Here is a 20030-nt window from a genome sequence, read left to right as displayed (position 1 = left end):
ACCAAGGTGTGGCAAAAGGGGATCTGCGCTGGCGTCGGCGTGTGTTCTTGACTTGTGTCGAGGCCCCCTTTTACAGCAGTGGGTAGAAGTTAGGTCTTATTTTTTTTTTATGGTTGTGCGGAAAGTGAAGCACTTGTTGCGTGGCCATTTCAGGGAGGAGCTATTACCGCCACCCACTGAGGTGGAGGTAAGGGCTCCCATGTTAACCTGGTAGTAGTCATGCTGTGTGTGGCACTGCCCAATTACCACCGGATACACACCGGCACTACAAAAATAAATATATTTTTGTAGTGCTGGATATCACAGTGCGCTGGGGGTGGGAAGTACCACCAGGCTGCTGTGGTATTCCAGCGGTACTTCCTTTTCAGTGAGCAGTAAGCCCACATTGGGCTTACCGTCGCTTTGTAAAAGGGGCCCTAAATCACGCGTGGACGTTGTTTAAAAAAAAAAAAAAAAAAAGCCCATAACAAATGTATTACATGTATTAACAAAGGTGGAAAGAAGAGCAAATGACAACCAGTGTGGTTAAAGGATGAAGAGTCTATTAGAGCCAAAAAAAAAAGCATCCATCAAAGAATGGAAAAAAGACCCAAATGAAGAAAATAAGAAGCAACATAAGCAGTGTCAAGCTAGATGCAAAGCTCTGATAAAGAAGGCTAAAAGAGAATATGAAGGAAAACTTGCCGTGGAAACAAAAACTCATAGTAACACCTTTTTCAGGTAAATCAGAAGTAGAAAGCCTGTGAAGGAATCTGTGGGACTGTTAGATTATGAAGAAGTAAAAGGGGTGCTCAGGGAAGACAAGGCCATAGCAGAGTTCAAAGCCTATTTTTATCTATTTAATATTTCTAACATTTGTGGATTCATATACTAATGTTTAGCACCGTCATCACATGTTATCTATTGCAGAGCACGAAGCATAAAATGATCCTTGCGGTATATAACGTGCAATAATTATGTTAGCAGGCTAATCGTTATCAAATGATCACCATAAGGATCAATGTACCAAAATATTTCTTCCATTTTGTATCTACGGGAAAATACAGTATATCAAAGATTTAATAACCCTGAAACCTGAAAGTGCAGATTAGCAAATGTGCCCCTAGGAATAAAAAGGATGGGCTCCTTTTGCAAGGAAGAGCCACTGATTAGCAGAATGCTGAATGCAGAAGCCCATTCAATCCCCATGGGCGTCTTCACATTCAACGCACGCTAATCAGTAGCATCACTTTATAAAAGGAACCTGACTGAGGGAGTGCTGCTACTTGTTGACTGATTTACAGAAGAAGCCTCATCCCTTGGGCCTGATGATGTCATTTGCTGGCTCTGCTTCCCTTAACACTGGGCCGAATATGGAAAAAAGAACTTTTACCGGGACTGCTTGCCAGGAAGGGTTGAAAGAGTGAGACCTCACTGTTACGCTGTCCCTTCCCTTTTCATTTTTTTACCTTAGCTCTTGGTCCTGAGAAGAAGCAGGGGAGGGATTCTAAATTTAGCTCATGCCTTTTATAGTATTAGCTCAAGGTGAGTTTCGTTCAGGTAGAGTTGCTACTTTCCTGTCCCCAGAGGATTTACAATCTAACCCTCTCATTCAATAACTTGGCTTCTACATTTATGCACCGAAAATGCACGTAAGTTATACAATACTAACACTTATGTGCATGACTGGTACAGTTATATGCATAATTGCTAGTTGGATGCTAAAAGATGTTATATAATTTTAGCATGCAACTCGCTTAGCACATAAATTCAAGAATGAGTGATGAATGGGCATATCTAATATTTATGTGTATAACTTACAGAAAAATGAAGAATATAAGTTATGTGATAAAGTGATGCAGCTAGATGTATGCACTGAAGCCTGCTATTGACATGGTGTAAGTTGTCATGCCTTAATGTGGGTGCGTTGATGCCGAATTATACTAGTATTCTTTAACAGAATCTGGGCATCCAAATGCCATTATAGAATTAGCATTCAGTACACCACATCTAGGTGCCTAAATTGTGGAACCCGCTAGGTTTGTTCATGAAGCAACGGAGGGTTACATGACTTGACTGAGATTGTAAGAAGCAGCAATAGGATTTGAGCCTTGGCTTCTCTGGTTCAAAGTCCACTTTTCTAACCAATAGGTTACTTCTCCACTCCAGAGTAGAATACTAAGCTCTGTACCTTGGAACTGATGCTATCATGCAAAGCTGATATCACCCTGAAGGTATCATTTTACTGAAGGGGGCACTGAAGCACTGCTAGGGCATTGAGGCAGCCATTTTGATTCTGTAAGCCACTGGGGCAAGATCACCTGGAGATTGCTTCTGTCCCCATTACCTATCAGGATAATCCCCAATAGGTGACAGAGGGATGGGGGGGCTTTATGTTGCTGTGTCCAGGAATGTACAATATTCCCAGCTGTACAATACAAAATACTGTATTGCTTAATACATTTTCCTATGGTACTATATTGATCTACAAACGTGTTATATTTTGAAGAAGGTAGTGAAAAGAACCTGTTTAGATTAAGAATGGTCAGATCTCTCTGTCCTTTGCTGAACCCATCAGATACCATAATGGTGAGGTAGGCTACACTACTAACACATCTGGATTGCTGTAATTCTATTAATGTGGAGTTTTCAAAGAAAATGGTAAACAGATTGCAAATTGTCTAAAACGCTGCAACAAGAATATTCCTAAGAAGTAGCAGATGGGAAAGAGCCATGCCAATAATCAGACCCTTTCATTTCTCTCATTAAAAACAGTAGCCAATATAAGATCTCATCTTTAACGTTAAAGTAATCAAAGGTATTGAAACAGTTTATCTGGCAGATAAATCTCATGATTTTAGACCACTCAGTCAGGTACTGGAGAAAATCTGCAATTTCCCTCAGTTAAGAACTTAGGACAAGTACCAATTTAACACTGTGCTTTTACAAGCATTGCAGCTGTGCTAAAATGAAAGGAAAATGAAGATTACATGTTGTTTTATAAGCAGTTAAAATCCTGGTACTTTCATAATAGGTTGAAAGTTACTTTCAGGAAAATTTCAGAAGGGTCAAATATTATTTATTTATCTACTTCACATAATAGATCATTTTTTTTTGCAGCAGTAAAAGCAGGGTTTGTTTGTGCACTGTTCTCTGAGCATTAGGAAGGCATAGCAAAAGATGTCATTAACATACAGTACATTTAAATACATCTAATTACGATTTGCGTCTATCGCTGCAGCACAAGTTGTTCCCACTCTAAAGCCCTGTGAGCATTCTGCACAGATTTATATGTGTGCTATTCCTGTGCTAATTGGCCTTAATATCAGTGGTAGGTTTTGAGAATCGACTTGTCAACTTGTAATCCATGCCTATTCTCCACCCATAACCTACCCAGTTCCTGCCCCATAACACGGTATGCAGTTTGCATGTGAATTAGCATGCACTGTCATGCAAGTGTGGTAATAGCATTCACTTGTTCACATGCTAATTGTTTAGCACACTTTAGTAAACTGACACATAAGTAATTAGCTCAAGATAAGACTGAAAATACTATAATGCCTCTATATCGCTCAATGGTGCGACCGCACCTTGAGTATTGCGTTCACTTCTGGTCACCATCAGGTGAATTTTTGAAAGAGAAGGGCACCCATCTTCCGACACAAATCGGAAGATGGGCGTCCTTCTCGCAAGGTAGCCCAAATCGGCATAATCGAAAGCCGATTTTGGGCGTCCTCAACTGCTTTCCATCGCGAGGATGACCAAAGTTCACTGGGGCGTGTCAGCAGTGTAGCGAAGGTGGGACTGGGGTGTGATTAAGAGATGGGCGTCCTCGGCCAATAATGGAAAAAAGAAGGGCATCCCTGATGAACACTTGGGCAACTTTACTTGGTCCATTTTTTTCACGACCAACCATCAAAAAGGTGCCTGAACTGACCAGATGACCACCAGAGGGAATCGGGGATCACCTCCCCTTACTCTCCCAGTGGTCATCAACCCCCTCCCACCCTAAAAAAAATCTTTAAAAATACTTTTTTGCCAGCCTTTATGCCAGCCTCAAATGCCATACTCAGGTCCATCGCAGCAGTATGCAGGTACCTGGAGCAGTTGTAGTGGGTGCAGTGTACTTCAGGCAGGTGGACCCAGGCCCATCCCCACCTACCTGTTACACTTGTGGTGGTAAATGTGAGCCCTCCAAAACCCACCAGAAACCCACTGTACCCACATGTAGGTCCCCCCCCCCCTTCATCCCTAAGGGCTATGGTAGTGGTGTACAGTTGTGGTTTTGGTGAGGTTTGGGGGTCTCAGCACCCAAGATAAGGGAGCTATGCACCTGGGACCTTTTTCTGAAGTCCACTACAATGCCCCCTAGGGTGCCTGGTTGGTGTCCTGGCATGTCAGGGGGACCAGTGCACTATGAATGCTGGCTCCTCCCACGATCAAAGGGCTTGGATTTGGTCGTTTTTGAGATGGGCGTCCTCGGTTTCCGTTATTGCCGAAAACCGGGGACGACCATCTCAAAAACAACCAGGATGACCAGCTCTAAGGTCGACCTAAATTTCATGACTTCGGCATCCCCAACCGTATTATCGAAACGAAAGATGGCCAGCAATCTTGTTTCGATAATACAGGTTGCCCCACCCCTTTATGAGGCCATCCTGCGAGGACGCCCTCATGAAAACTTGGGCATCCCGTTCAATTATGCCCCTCTATATCTCAAAAAAGATATATCAGAATTAGAAAAGGTTCAAAGAAGAGTGACCAAAATGATAAAGTGGTTGAAATTCCTCTCATATAGGGAAAGGCTAAAGAGGTTAGGGCTCTTCAGCTTGGAAAAGAGACGAATGAGGGGAGATATGATTGAGGTCTACAAAACTCTGAATGGTGTAGAATGAGTAGTTAAGCTCTGTAACTCTTTGCCAGAGAATGTGGTAACAGCGGTTAGCATATCTGGGTTTAAAAAAGGTTTGTACAAGTTCCTGGAGGAAAAGTTCATAGTCTGCTATTGAGACAGACATGGGGAAGCTACTTCCTGCCCTGGGATTTGTAGCATAGAATATTGTCATGATTTGGGTTTCTGCCAGGTACTTGTGACCTGACGGCCACTGTATCCTGGAAACAGGATACCACCGGGCTAGATGGACCTTTGGTCTGACCCATTATGGCTACTTTTATGTTCTAAGATTATGTAGCAAGCATAAGACTGAGGCCAAATTATGGTCTTCAGATTCACAACTCTGTGCTCTAAGTAGTATTATACTTCCAATCCTATGTTAATTTTATTGTGTACTCAAAATGCTACTGTTTTTTCTCGTTTTTTTTTTTTTACAGGTTCCACCAGTTCTTCTTGATAAACAGTTCTCAGAATTCACCCCTGATATTACACCCATTATTTTGGCTGCTCATACCAATAACTATGAAATCATAAAGCATCTAGTACAGAAAGGGGTTTCTGTACCAAGGCCGCACGAAGTCCGCTGCAACTGTGTTGAATGTGTATCAGGCTCTGATGTGGACAGTCTCCGTCACTCTCGATCTAGACTAAATATCTACAAAGCTTTGGCAAGCCCATCCTTAATTGCACTGTCAAGTGAAGATCCCTTTCTTACTGCATTTCAACTGAGCTGGGAGCTTCAAGAGTTGAGTAAAGTGGAAAATGAATTTAAGTCGGAATATGAAGAGCTTTCACAACAGTGTAAACAATTTGCTAAAGATCTACTGGATCAGACAAGGAGCTCCAGAGAACTGGAAATTATTCTTAATTACAGGGATGATACTAGCCTTCTAGAAGAACAGAATGGTAATGATCTTGCACGATTAAAGCTGGCAATAAAGTACCGCCAGAAAGAGGTAAGTGATGATTTCTGGAGAATATTTGTTTATTTATTACTGTGATTTATTAACCACCTTTATGAAGAGATTCACCCAAGGAGGTGTACAGCAAGTACAACTTGATATAAACTCCCAGATCCTATAAATGGTGCTCAAAATTGCACACACAGATTTGAGCGTTTGTCCAATTTGTGTGCGGAATTAGAGTAATAATCCAGTTAGAACCAATTGGGTGCTAACAATCAATTACTGGTGCTAATTGGCAACAATTTGGATTTGCTTATGCATCTTGCTAAGTGCTATTCTATAAAGATGAGTGTACACATATTTTAGCGCTTAACTGAAAAGGGGTCATGGCCATGGGAGGGGAATGGGCGAGTCAGGGGCATTTAATAAAGATGTGAGCAGTATTATAGAATTTGGGGGATCCAGGCCTAATTTAAGTGTGAGGATTTACACCAGGATCCAGTAGGTATAAATTTTTGGATGCAGATGCACTATGCATATTCTATAAATGGTGCCCGACTCAGGGACCCTTTTACTAAGCCGCATAGGCGCCAATGCATGCCAATTCAGAACTACTACCTGTCTTCCGCATGGCCTGGGTGGTAATTTCATTTTTTCCGTACATCCAGTACGCATGCTGGAAACTTTCCGGTGTGTGGTGCTAACCGGGCGGTAATTGGCAGTGTATGAGTGCTGATGACTACTGCCCGTTTAATGCGTGACACCTTACTACTAAGTCAATGGGTGGCGGTAAGGTCTCCAGCCCAAAATGGACATGCGCCAATTTTTATTTTGCAGCATGTCCATTTTCAGCCCCAAAAAAGGCCTTTTTTGCAGGTGCGCTGAACAATGGACCTGCATGCGCCAATACACGCGTCTACACCAGTGCAGGCCATTTTTCAACGCACCTTAGTAAAAGTGCTGTTTATAGAATAGGACTCAGCGCACATTTTGAAGCGCACAAATTTGAACACCAATTACTGAATCTAGTCCAAAACATACAGTATAGACAATAGTAAAATGACCAAATATAAGAATAAGTACAATAAATGAGGAAAACCTGGAGATGGCAAATTGAATCTCTGTAACAGAACTAACATGGAACTGTACTAGAAATATGCAGATTTGATAGCACTGTAAATCAAATCAAATATGATAAATGCAGTTTTTCTTGGAAGGAACAGAAGCTCCAGCCCAGACTCCAGGATCTACTTGAAAAGTTGTCCATGAGATGGACAGGAGTTGGCAGATATTCTGTTTTCAGTTCCTTGGTTTTCTTTGAATTAGCTTCCCCTAATTATATGGATTTTTTGATCTCTTTTATCTGGACTATAATGTGATATCTATGTTTAAGATTACTATAACTATTATTATTTCTCTATTCACTTTTCTGTATTGATATCAATATCTTTGTGAGGATTAGTTCCTTGTATGACTTTGCTTGCAAAATAAAAAAAAATATGATAAAGGCATCAGAATACGGATGACACTTTAATAGACAACATAGAAGAACATGCATATAACATAGATATGATTTTCACAACAATACAAATGAACAGCTTAATATGCATTCATTAGGCACCATTTGATTCTATTAATAATTTGGTTGATAACTGATTATAAATGTGTCATCATTAACTCAGTGAAATGATCACTTGTGGACTGTGTTTTTATTTGCATTTATATATATATTAATTGATTGATTTTTTAAAAAAGATCATAAGTCATTGAGGGGCTCTTTTACTAAGCAGCGGTAGGGCTAACATGCATGTAGCACGCTCCAAATCAGCACTACCACAGTTTCGAACTTGATGCGCTGCCTGATTACCGCATGAGTAGCACATGAGACCTTACCGTTAGATCAGTGGGTGGCGGTAAGGGCTCAGGTAGAAAATAGCTATGCACTACTTTTAATTTTAGCACATGGTCATTTACTGCCCCATTAAAAAATGCCTTTTTCCAAGTCAAGATTTTAAAAATGGCCCAACGCGTGCCAAAAACATGTACCCACAGTACCATAGGCCACTTTTTATCACAGCTTAGTAAAAGGACCCCTGAGACAGTAAAAATTGAAGATCACAAATATGTTGATTTCATATTTTACAAGCATAGAACTTATTTTTTTGGTGTTTTTTCCCCTTACAAAATTCATGTGCAAGCTTTGTGTATTGAGTTTTGCCTAATCCTTAGATCTGCTCTCAGCAGTGGAACAATAATATCAGGAATAACTCTTTAGGTTTTGCTGAAAAATAGAATTTCAACCATGAAAGTCTCAGTGGACAATGTTACCAAATTGTTAATATCTGACATTTGATTTCTACATCAGTCAAGTGTCATTAGTCAGTCAAGATTAGTTTGTCATAGACATGTTCGGGGGTAATTCTACACCAGCAAAGGAGTCATTTGTTCAGCAAGGCTCTCCCATAAGAAAACAGAAGGATGAGGGATTGTTTCGGCATAAAACCTATATCAAGGGTCTACAAACAATAGACATATGTTAAAAACAATATATATATATATATATATATATATATATATATATATATATAGTGGATATAAAGTGGTATCCAAGTACATAAGAACTAGTGTATAAAAACATGTACATATAAATAAATAAAACTACAAATAAATGATCCATTGGAATAATAAACATATTGGAGAACTCCTTGTAAAAGGCTACGGTGTTCTAATTTGATGAGGAAATGTCATATAAGAAACACAATCCAAAACATACAAGCCAACAATTAATAAAAAATAAATGATAAAAATTAAATAATAATATATGCTGATTATACAACTTATGTATATCATGTGATTAAAAGATATATATATATATATATATATATATATATATATATATATATATGGAATAACATATATAAATATGCATATGTACATATAAGGAAAGAAAAGCATTACTAGCATGGGTTTACACCAAACAAACCTGTACATAAGATCACTAAAAGATATAGGAATCTCTGGATAGCAGTCTGTAATAGAAATTCAAAGTGGTGTAGTTAAACTATGAGTAAAATGGAGGAGAGCATGTGTCACCTGTGGTGGAAGGAGATCTTATATGAGTGACAAAAGAGGGGCACAGAGTACAGATATAGTGATCGATGCAAGGAAGGAACCCAGGGCAAAAAAGGGAAATGTAATGGTAAATTTAAAGTCAGCTGTGAATATGCAGTATAAAAAACAAAATAATACCAATATGCCGCAGAATGAATGAGAGGTGAAAGCAGTGCATAGGCGTGTTAAAGAGATATTCTGAACAATATAAACCAAGAAAAAAAATAGAAAGAAAGAAAAAACAAATCCATGTCCGTGGGAAACTAGCTGAACCTCTGCATAAGATATTACTATGAGAAGGGAAGTAGGGCAGACCGTGTGAAAGGCTACCAAACACATGTAAGAAGAGTTGGCAAAAAACAGAAGTTGGCCAGTATAGAAATGGGCTGTTTTAAAAAGCATACACATACAAAAAGAGGCCAAGTAGACGCTAGCACCTATGTTTACTAAGAGGCACTATGGGCGCGTTAGCGTTTTTAATGAGCGTAAATGGTTTACATATGTTAAATGCTAACGTGCCCATAGAAATGTATAGGCGCATTAGCGTTTAATGCACCTTAAATTTACAGGCATGTGAAAAATGCTAACGCATCTTAGTAAACATACCCCTAAATTTGGTGTCCATTGCATGCATAAATTGCATGCATAATTAGAATAATGACACTGTTGGAAGTAGAGGAGTGGCCTAATGGTTACTGCAGCAGGTTGCAGATCTGGGGAACCAGGTTTAATTCCTGTTGCTGCTTAACGGTCAACAGTGTGTTGAGATCCTAGAGCCAGATCCAATTCCCTCTGCAGCTCTGTCTGACCCTGGGGCAAGTCACTTAGCCCTCCATTGTCCCAGGTACAAAATATAACTTATATTGTGAGTCCGTTAGGGACAGTTCAAAGTACCTGTAATAGAAATTGCAAACCGCGTGGAGGGGCATAATTGAATGGGGCGCCCAAGTTTTCCTGGGGCTTTCCTTGCAGGACGGCCCCATGAAGGGGCAGAGAAACCCGTATTATCGTAACAAGATGGGCATCCATATTTCATTTCAATAATACGGTCGGGGACACCCAAATCTCAACATTTAGGTCGACCTTAGAGATGGTCGACCGTAGAGATGGTCGTCCCCGGTTTTCAGCGATAATGGAAACCGAGGACGCTCATCTCAAAAATGACCAAATCCAAGCCCTTTAGTTGTGGGAGGAGCCAGCATTCATAGTGCACTGGTCCCCATGACATGCCAGGCACCTGCCGGGCACCCTAGGGGGCACTGCAGTGGACTTCACAAATTGATCCCAGGAACATAGCTCCCTTACCTTGGGTGCTGAGCACCCGAAAACCCACTCCCCACAACTGTACACCATTACCATATCCCTAAGGGATGAAGGGGGGCACCTACATGTGGGTACAGTGGGTTTCTGGTGGGTTTTGGAGGGCTCACATTTACCACCACAAGTGTAACAGGTAGGGGGGGACTGGACCTGGGTCTGCCTGCCTGAAGTGCACTGCACCCACTAAAACTGCACCAGGGACCTGCATAATGCTGTCAGGGAGCTGGGTATGACATTTGAGGCTGGCATAGAGGCTGGCAAAAAATATTTTAAGTTTTTTTTTTAGGGTGGGAGGGGGTTTAGTGACCACTGGGGGAGTAAGGGGATGTCATCCCCGATTCCCTCCGGTGGTCATCTGGTCAGTTCGGGCACCTTTTTGAGGCTTGGTCTTTTTTCCATTATCGGCCGAGATGCCCATCTCTTAATCACTCCCCAGTCCCGCCTTCGCTATGGTACTGACACGTCCCCATGATCTTTGGTTGTCCCCACGACGGAAAGCAGTTGAGGACGCCCAAAATTGGCTTTTGATTATGCTGATTTGGGTGACCCTGACAGAAGGTCGCCCATCTCCCGATTTGTGTCGGAATATGGGCGCCCTTCTCTTTCGAAAATAAGCCTGATAATCACCTCAGGGATCACTTGCGGTATATCAAGTGCTGAAAATAAATATGCATCTGTGTGTGTACACATGTACGTAAATGCCAAATATGTGCCTATTCAGTAAATACACATATATCTGGATAATACTGCTAAAGATGATTGCAGACCATCTAGATACTATCCAGATAGCATCAGGATGGTCCATGGGTGGGCTGAGGATAGATACAGATACTGCTGGTGACCAACACTGAATTTAAATATTCAGGGGTCGATTCAATAAAAGAGAGAAAACTTTTGGGTGCTTAAACTTTGGGTGCTAAGCTAGTATTCTGTAATGGTACATTTGTATCCCAAATCTGTTATTGAATATTAGCATAAGTACCCAGTTATGTGTCAAAGTTTAGACGTGATCACTTATGCAATGTCTATCTGTCTATGGATGGTGTAAATGGTTGCACCTGAATGTAGCAGTTGTACATAAGTCCAAGAAGTCTATAAAGTGTGCACAAGAATTGGGAATGCCCCGACCCATTCATATCCCTCCCAGGTGAACGCCCCCTTTGTAGTTATGCGTGAGAACATGTAGGATCTCCGTTATAGAATAGCACCTAAATCAGTGATGTGCTGGTACATTTTTAACAATGGGCTATCTCTCCTGGTGTAGCCAGCCTTGCAATTTTGGGAGGATCAGAGCTGGACTGGGGGACGGCAACACATTCCTCTCTCTCTCTCCCTCCCCACCCATGCGGGCGCACTAGGCATACCTTTGCTGGCAGGGATTCTGAGCCCCACCTGCCAAATAAATGGACTGCTGCCTTTTCCCACTGCTTGTTTCTGGCTCTGAGCAGCATGCTGGGACTTCTCCCGCATACTCAAAGCCAGAAAAAAGCAACGGGGAGCAGTGGCAGTCCAATTATGTGGCAGGCGTGGCTCAGAATCCCCACAAGAAAAGTACAAGGGAGTTCAGAAGAGGACCCGAGCCCAAATTTTGGGAGCCAGTTGTTAAAGTAGCCATGGGGGGCCTAATTTAACAGCCGGCTCCCAAAATTCTTAAAAATGGCTGTCGTGAGCCGGTTCAAGTCGGCTCCAAGTTCCAACACACCTCTGACCTAAATGTAGTTTTTTTATCTACCCACAGTTTCACTCGCATTTTGATGCCTAACTGCAATGCTCTGCCATTTTCACGCCTAAGGTTAAGCACCCTTATGGCACACTATATAGAATTACCTCATCTGTTGCTGTCCAGATTCAATTCAATTGCGACACCTGGCATTGAAAAAAGAAAACAAAAACAAAAAACATTGACTGTGCCAGCTGAATATTGGTCTAAATATCTTTGTCTGGCAAACATAGCACAGCTAAAATAACATCATATACAAAAAAACAAAAACTTCACAAGTGCTGCAAACAAATGTGTTTGACGTGCGTTAGTGTTTAACACGTGTTAAAAATGTTAATGCATCTATAGCGTGCCTTTGTAAACACAGGTCTTAGACATTTTCAAGTCATGCATATATTAAACTACACTATCCATTTAGGTAGCGCCACTGAATATACATATATAATATGAACCATTTATGATATTTCAATTTATACCTCTTGTCCGTATGTGCCACTTATGTGGAACACAGTAGAGACAACCAAAAAAAGGAGGATAATAAAAGAAAGAGGCCTAGTTGACCAAAGAGCCATTGTATAGCAACAAAGGAGGGAAGAGGACCTCTTTATTAAAATAATAACCTTTGTTATGTGTCCAATGACTAAATCCGTATAAATGAAATCACAAATAAGTTTTGTCTAACAGATGAAATCCAAGAATTCGACACAGGTCGTGTTTTGGTGGATTGCCTGGCTCAGGAGTCACAAATCTGATGGTATCTGCCGGTTAGCATAAACAAGGACATAAACAGTATAGCAGACACATATGTCTGTTCTATGAACGCACTCGTCGTATGAGATAAAGATATCACTTAACAAGCATATGCGTCTCTTATATTGTTTATACCCTTGTTTATGCTGAGAGATATCGTCAGATTTTGTAACTCTTGATGCAGGCAATTTGCCGAAACTCATAGTTTTATTTTCGGACGCGCGTATCGGAAGCGCGCCAAGTGGAATTTGACGTGCGAAGGTCATTACCGCCTGGTTACCGTGTGAGACTTTACTGCTAGGTCAATGGCTGGCGGTAAGGTCTCAGACCCAAAATGGACGCGTGGCAATTTTCATTTTGCCACACATCCATTTTCACCCAAAATTTTAAAAAGGCATTTTTTTGCAGGTGCGCTGGAATATGACTCTACGCACGTCCAAAACGTGCATCTACACTACCGCAGGCCATTTTTCAGTGCACTTTAGTAAAAGGACCCCTGATGTAGGCTGTCCATGGTAAGTGACTTGAGCAAAAGGGGGTGAGGAAAAACATTTTGTAGAATGGCAGCAGACAGCTCATGCATTGATATCACATTTAATGTTAATAAATTTATTGGGAAAAGAGTTAGCAGATTGGGATGCAAATGCATTTGTTAAATCTTGGATGAATAGCAATCCTTGGTTGGCTACAAATACAACAGTATGGCAAAAAGCAACCAAAGCATTCTGTGAAAATCAATTGGCCATATGGAATTTACAGTAAAGAATATTGTATGTTTCAATATTAGTTGCAAATTGCTACACATATCCTTTGACCCGATAAAATGTATAATAAAATTACGTACATATATACAGTTTTTTCTTTTTTTCTTTTTTTTTGAGAGAGAGCCCATTGTTAAACATTTACCAGCATAGCATTGTCCTTGTCCCTGCTTTGTCACTATACAGTGGATCTTTGGTCAACTAGGCCTTTTTGTTTATTATCCCCGTTTTTTGGTTATCCCTACTGTATTTTACATACTTCATTTCATGGAAAACTTGTTCTTCTTTTGCCTTTGTGTGTGACACTTAGAGGGGCGTTTCTGATATGACATCTAAGTCAGACTTTGGACATTTTGCGCTAAACATCCCAAATCCGAATAGGAAATATGGCCAACAGCAAAACATCTATCTTTTTCTTTTTTTTTTTTTTAATGGCCACATTGTGTTCTAAGCATTTATCTTTTTGGTCCATTTTTTGAAAAAAAAAAAAAAAAAGTCCAAGTGAAAACACACAAAATCAAGCCATTGGGATGTAGGAGGAGCCAGTAGTCTTAGTAGACTGACCACACAGACATCCCAGGAGAGCATGGGACACCCTAGGGGCACTGCAGTGGACTTCATATAAAAGCTCCCAGGTACACATCACAATGCTATCCCCTTATATTGTATGCAGAGCCCTCCAACCCCCCCCCCCCCAACTGTGCAGTACTATAAATCCAAGCAACCTTCAAGAGCTGCTTCTACTATTTGCGACAGCTACACTGCCTCTCTCCTTATATCGAGAAGGTAAATCTTATCCCAGTTGGGCATGCCATGGTAACATCAAGACTGGATTACTGAAATGCACTATACAATGGTCTGACTAGAAAGGGCCTGCACCAGCTCCAGTTGATTCAGAATGCAGCAGCAAGACTCATAGAAGGTTGCAAGAGATATGACCACATCACACAATTGTTGCAAAAACTTCATTGGCTACCAGTACAATACAGGGCTAAATTAAAACTCTATGTCTGATCTTCAAGGCCCTGAAAGGAAATGGCCCCGAGTATCTGAAGAATAGGATGATCCTCCACACACCGCCAAGGACACTAAGGTCCTCCCAAGGACTTTCACTAACTACACCCTCACCAAAATACATTACACAATATGATACCCGCAAGTGAGCCTTCTCCGGAGTAGCCCCCACACTCTGGAATGTATTGCCTGAATGGCTCCGCTTAACACAAGACTACCTCTACTTCAGGAAGCAGTTGAAAGCTTGGTTCTTCAACCAAGCCTTTAATAGAAGAAGTAACTAACTTGTTAGTCTCACTCACACACACAAGGATTGGCTCGGGCTGCAGATACTGCAGCGGGACATGTTTATCCACTCCTACCCTAGCTGAGATAATATTTAACCATCTCTCTGACCTCACGTGCAACTTTCTTCAAATCAATTACCTTACTTTTAATTCTTCCTGCTTTCTTACTCATCTATATGTTACAACTTTGCCTTACCCTTCACTACCAATTATAATGTTCTAGTACATATTGTGTTGTCATTGCAAGTAGTATACCATGCCATACTTTGTATTGTTTTTTGAATATTTTTATTGCTCTAATTACCTATTGCTCATGTTTGATCTATTCTTACTCTACACCGCCTTGAATGAATTCCTTCAAAAAGGCTGTAAATAAATCCTAATAAATAAAATAAATACTAATAAATAAATATAATAGCCCTTATGAGACTACTGCCAGGCCAGTGCACCCCCTGGTAGTAATTTCAGATTTGGCGTGCGCCTATAATGCCTGGATGATTTATTTATTTATTTTCTCCTACGCGCCATTTCTGATGGTAATCAGCAGTTGGCACACACCAACGGGTCACCGCACGCGTAGCGCATGAGCCCTTACCACTAGATCAATGGATGGTGTTAAGGGCTTAGGCCAGTTTTAGACGTGTGCTGGTTTCAGTTTTACTGCATGCCCTTTTCCCATCACATTAACAGTGAACACTTTAGTCGCAATAAAAATTGGCCCATCGCACACATAATACACTTGCCTACACTGCCTCAGGTCACTTTTTACCACAGCTTAGTAGAAGGGCCCCTTTAATTACTGTTTATAGAATAGTGTTTTTTTGTCACTGATTTTTTTCAGCGTCATATATATATGTGTGTATAATTTGCAGTTACACTCGTAAACATTAGGAGCTATTCTATAACTTAGGTGCACAAGTCACATCTCAGATTCTTTATAGGTTGCTGAAAGTTGAGTATGCAAATGTGGACACTGATCGCAGATCTGTGTGCATATTAATTAGTAATGAGTTGTCAGCAATCAAATTGATGTTAATTGGCAACAATTTTGAGTTGTGTGTACATCTGCCCTAGGCAGTTTTCTATAAAATCCATACCTAAATTTCATAGCACACAACTCCAAAGGGGCATGGCCATGGGTGGGGCATGGGCAAACTAAGGAGCACTCTCAAAGGTTAGACGCGATGTTATAGAATACTATCCATCATGTAGTCAACTCCCATAAATTGGACAACCACATTTACATTAGCTTTTGACAGGCATAAATTCTGGCACCTAAAGTTAGGTGCACAATTTTCACTAAGCTAGTATATTATAAAGGGTGCTCTGCATGGAGCACACCTTATTGAATACTAGCTTAGCGCAGATCTTCCTATCACCTTACTTTGGGCTGCTGTCCAAGGAATAGGGAACGGATGTAGGGCAACCAATCCAGGCAGGACACCAAAAACTGAGTTGATAAAATCTTTATTGCCATTGACCAGATACTACACATGATCTTAGCCAAAAGGCCGAGAAGCGATTGCCATTGACCAGATATAAAAGACTCGACATGGTTCCGTGTTTTGGCAAATGGTATGCCTGCCTCAGGAATCAACATAACATCAATCATCCAGTAAGCAAAATTCTTGGTGCTGTGGTTTTTGAGGTGTTACTGGACGATTGAGATACGTTGGCTCCTTAGGCAGGCATACTGTTTGCTGAAACATGGAGCCGTTTGAGTCTTTTATGTCTGGTCATTGGCAATAAAGATTATCTACTCAGCTTTTGGTGTCACGCCAGGATTTGTTGCCTCATGCCCCTTCTCTACTCCTTGGACAGCATCTTCCTTCGTAGGGAACACTTCTTGGTGTGTTTGGCGTTTCTGGTTTTCCCTTACTTTGGGCACCATTTACTAAATTCCTCCTTAGCACATTAGTATGAGGGGGTGTAAACATGGGTGGTCAATGGGCAGGTCTCCCAGTAAATGCATGTAACTAACAGAATACTATAGGTTTGCGATAAAATACCAAATTTAGGCATCAGCAGTTATGTCTGCTATAGATATGCTATAGCTATAGTTCATGCCTACATTTAGGCACACCAGTGTTGACTTATGCTATCTAGTATTCTGTAATGGATGTGGACTCACGGATGCTGTTATAGAATGAGTGCTTGCCCAAATTGTAGAATTTCCCCCATAATATACATTCTTATTGGCTAAATATTGGTGCAGAGAAGTAAAAATAATGTACTTTAACTGTATCAGTAAGAAACCTTGAAGATGAACTGCATTGTAGGTTGCAGACGAGTTAATAAGAGAAAACAAACCATTGTGACAACAAACTATTTAAAAATTGATTTTTGTTTGCAAGTATTTTTTAGTCTGTTATAAAAACAGAACACTTGGTATAAGGCTACAGATTTATACCATAACTTTACAGAACAGTAGCAAATAAATTAGAAGGAATGTATCCCTAAAGCAAAATTCTCATTTCAAGTTAGCAATAAGAAATCCACTTATTTAACTCAATTGAAAAACTGCTATTTCCCCCCCCCCCCCCCCCCCACCATTCCCCTGTTTTTACAGATAGTTTTAAGTGTCTGATGCAAAACTACTTTTAAAAATCCATTGCCACGACTCTGACCTAGGGAACCCTTTTACTAAATACTGTTAGATTCTGGGCTTAGCTGTCATAATGAGTGAATTTTCCCCGCGCACTAAGACCAGATTCAACATGGCACTTTAAAAAAACATTTTCCTTTTTTTTTATTTCACAGGTCGCGTGTTACTGTTGCCATTAGTACACAGTACCTGCAATAAGTTAATGCAGGAGCACTTACCGCCTCCTATTCAGGAGTCGCTAAATGCTCCCGTGTTAAGTTCGTGTTAGCTAGTTAACACATGCTAGCTGAATAACACTTCCATGTTTGTTCCCCTCCATGATATACCTCCACCCAATTTTTAAAAATTAAACTACATGCAGTTAGTTCGTGGAAAAAGGGAAATTACCGCAAACCCCAGTATTCTATATAGTGCGCTTAGATTTAGGTGCCGAAATTGGCGCAGATTCTATAGCACCACGCTTAACAAAATTGGCTTAATAAGCAATAATGAGCACTAATTGCCACTGATTAGAATTTAGGTACACAACTCACTAAGCGTATTCTATAAAGATGTGTGCAGAACGTCTAACGCGCGTAGGCAAAAAGGGGCATGGTTATTGGGTTTTGTGGGCGTTCTGAAATGTAGGTGCTTAGTTATAGAATATGGCCCAGTGCAACTAAATCTATGCACCGGGATTTACACCATATTTTAGTTGGTGTATGTAGATGCCATATATAGAATCTCCTCCAAATTGCTTTAATGCATTTTGCAGTAAGTGTATAAACTCATTCTTTAAGTGTGCATTAGGACTTAACACCCTTTAGTAAAGGGCCCCTAGGATAGCAATGCTTCACGTTAAAAACTGTTTTTTTTTTTGGGCCTATTCTAACACTTGCTATTATCTTAGGCCTAGAGTTACTAATGTGCACTATAGGTTAACAGGTGATTAGAAATTAGTGTTAACCACATTAATGCATGCTAATTAGTAAAACATGTTAAGAACTCTAGGCTTTTAACATAAGCAGCCTATTTTACTTGGCATATGATTTTAATCCTTGTCTCACATCTCGCTGCTCATCTGTTCCAATATACAGATGTTCGGTTTACAAGTAGTATTGTTTTAACAGAAGCTTAGCAGACGATAGAAACTTGCAGCCTTATTTTCAAAAGTGATGGGCGCCCAGATTTCGACCCAAATCGGGAGATAGGTGCCCATCTCACAAAGGCACCCAAATCAGTATAATCGAAAGCCGATTTAGGGCGTCTTCAACTGCACTCCGTCGCGGGAACGAACAAAGTTGACGGGGGCGTGTCAGAGTCGTGGTGAAGGTGGGACTGGGGTGTGTTTATCAGCCAAGGAGAGATGGGCGCCTTGGGCCGATAATCGAAAAAAGAAAGGCATTTTTAGCGCGAATTTAGGTCACTTTTTTGGACCCTTTTTCATGAACAAGTCCCAACAAAGTGTCCTAAATGACCAGATGACCAATGGAGGGAATCGGGGATGACCACCCCTGACTCCCCCAGTGGCCACTAACCCCCTCCCACAAAAAACCCCCCAACTTTAACAACTTTGTTTTCCAGCCTGTATGCCAGCCTCAAATGCCATACCCAGCTCCATCACAGCAGTATGCAGGTCCCTGGAGAAGTTGTTAGTAGGTGCAGTGGACTTCAGGCAGGTGGACCCAGGCCCATCCCCCCTACCTATTACACTTGTGGTGGTAAATGGGAGCCCTCCAAACCGCCCCCAAAACCCACTGTACCCACATGTAGGTGCCCCCCTTCAGCCATAAGGGCTATGGTAATGGTGTACAGTTGTGGGCAGTGGGTTTTGGGAGGATTTGAGGGGCTCAGCACCCAAAGGAAGGGAGCTATGGACTTGGGAAGTATTTGACTTTTTTTTTAATTGTTACAAGTGCCCCCTAGGGTGCCCGGTTGGTGTCCTGGCATGTGAGGGGGACCAGTGCACTACGAATCCTGGCCCCTCCCATGACCAAATGCCTTGGATTTGTTCGTTTTTGAGCTGGGCGCCTTTGGTTTCCATTATCGCTGAAAAACGAAACCCCCCAGCTCAAATCCGCACAACTCCGATGCATTTGCCGGGCACAAACTGTATTATCGAAAATAAAGATGGGCGGCCATTTTTTTCGAAAATACGGTCTGTCCATGCCATGCTGCCCAAACAACCTCTGAAGCATTCTGTTCCCCTGGTCCCTTCCAGAAATTGCTCCATATCCCAGAGGAAACTAACATCTTAAGGGGCAGGAACAATTCTCAAATGCTTATGTCCTATTGACAACTGAAATTCTAAACTACAGACATCATTGTGTATTCTGGTGCTGGTGAGGCAGGAACAATTGATTTTCTCCCCCACACTATCTCCTTGACCTGAGTTGAGATAAAGTTCTAAATGGAAGGATGAGTGGAGAATGCAATTTTCTCCCATCATTTTTAATGGACTCTTGCAGTGGTGCAAGAGTAGACAGTGCTGGTTCTTGAGTGCTGAAAAACAATTGAACATTCTGAATATTTACACCTAATTTGCATAAGCTGATTTTGCAAGCAAGCTATTACCTCCAATATATGCACATTAATATCATGGATATTTGTTGTGGCTATCCTTCACACCCAACTGGCTTGTGGCAGTCAGGGACCGGAACTGCCTATCCTTTTAGTAGAACATTAGGGAGGGTAATTTTCAAAGA

The 20030-nt window shown here is 41.1% G+C and overlaps 1 protein-coding gene and 1 pseudogene across 1 annotated transcript in view; one reads left to right on the top strand and one right to left on the bottom strand.

Moving 5' to 3' along the window:
• Positions 1 to 20030, top strand: part of TRPC4 (transient receptor potential cation channel subfamily C member 4) — a 457082-nt gene that overhangs the window by 216561 nt on the left and 220491 nt on the right. Inside the window, exon 3 of the mRNA XM_030200405.1 lies at positions 5311 to 5829. Coding sequence (XP_030056265.1) covers positions 5311 to 5829 — 519 coding nt within the window. The remainder of the gene's footprint in view (positions 1 to 5310; positions 5830 to 20030) is intronic.
• On the bottom strand, positions 16105 to 16264 carry LOC115469796 (annotated as a pseudogene).

Source organism: Microcaecilia unicolor, chromosome 4 (genome assembly GCF_901765095.1).
Source record: "Microcaecilia unicolor chromosome 4, aMicUni1.1, whole genome shotgun sequence".
Classification (NCBI taxonomy): Eukaryota; Metazoa; Chordata; class Amphibia; order Gymnophiona; family Siphonopidae; genus Microcaecilia; species Microcaecilia unicolor.
The sequence above is the reverse complement of the archived record's forward strand: the minus strand, read 5'-3'. Positions and strand labels throughout refer to the sequence as shown.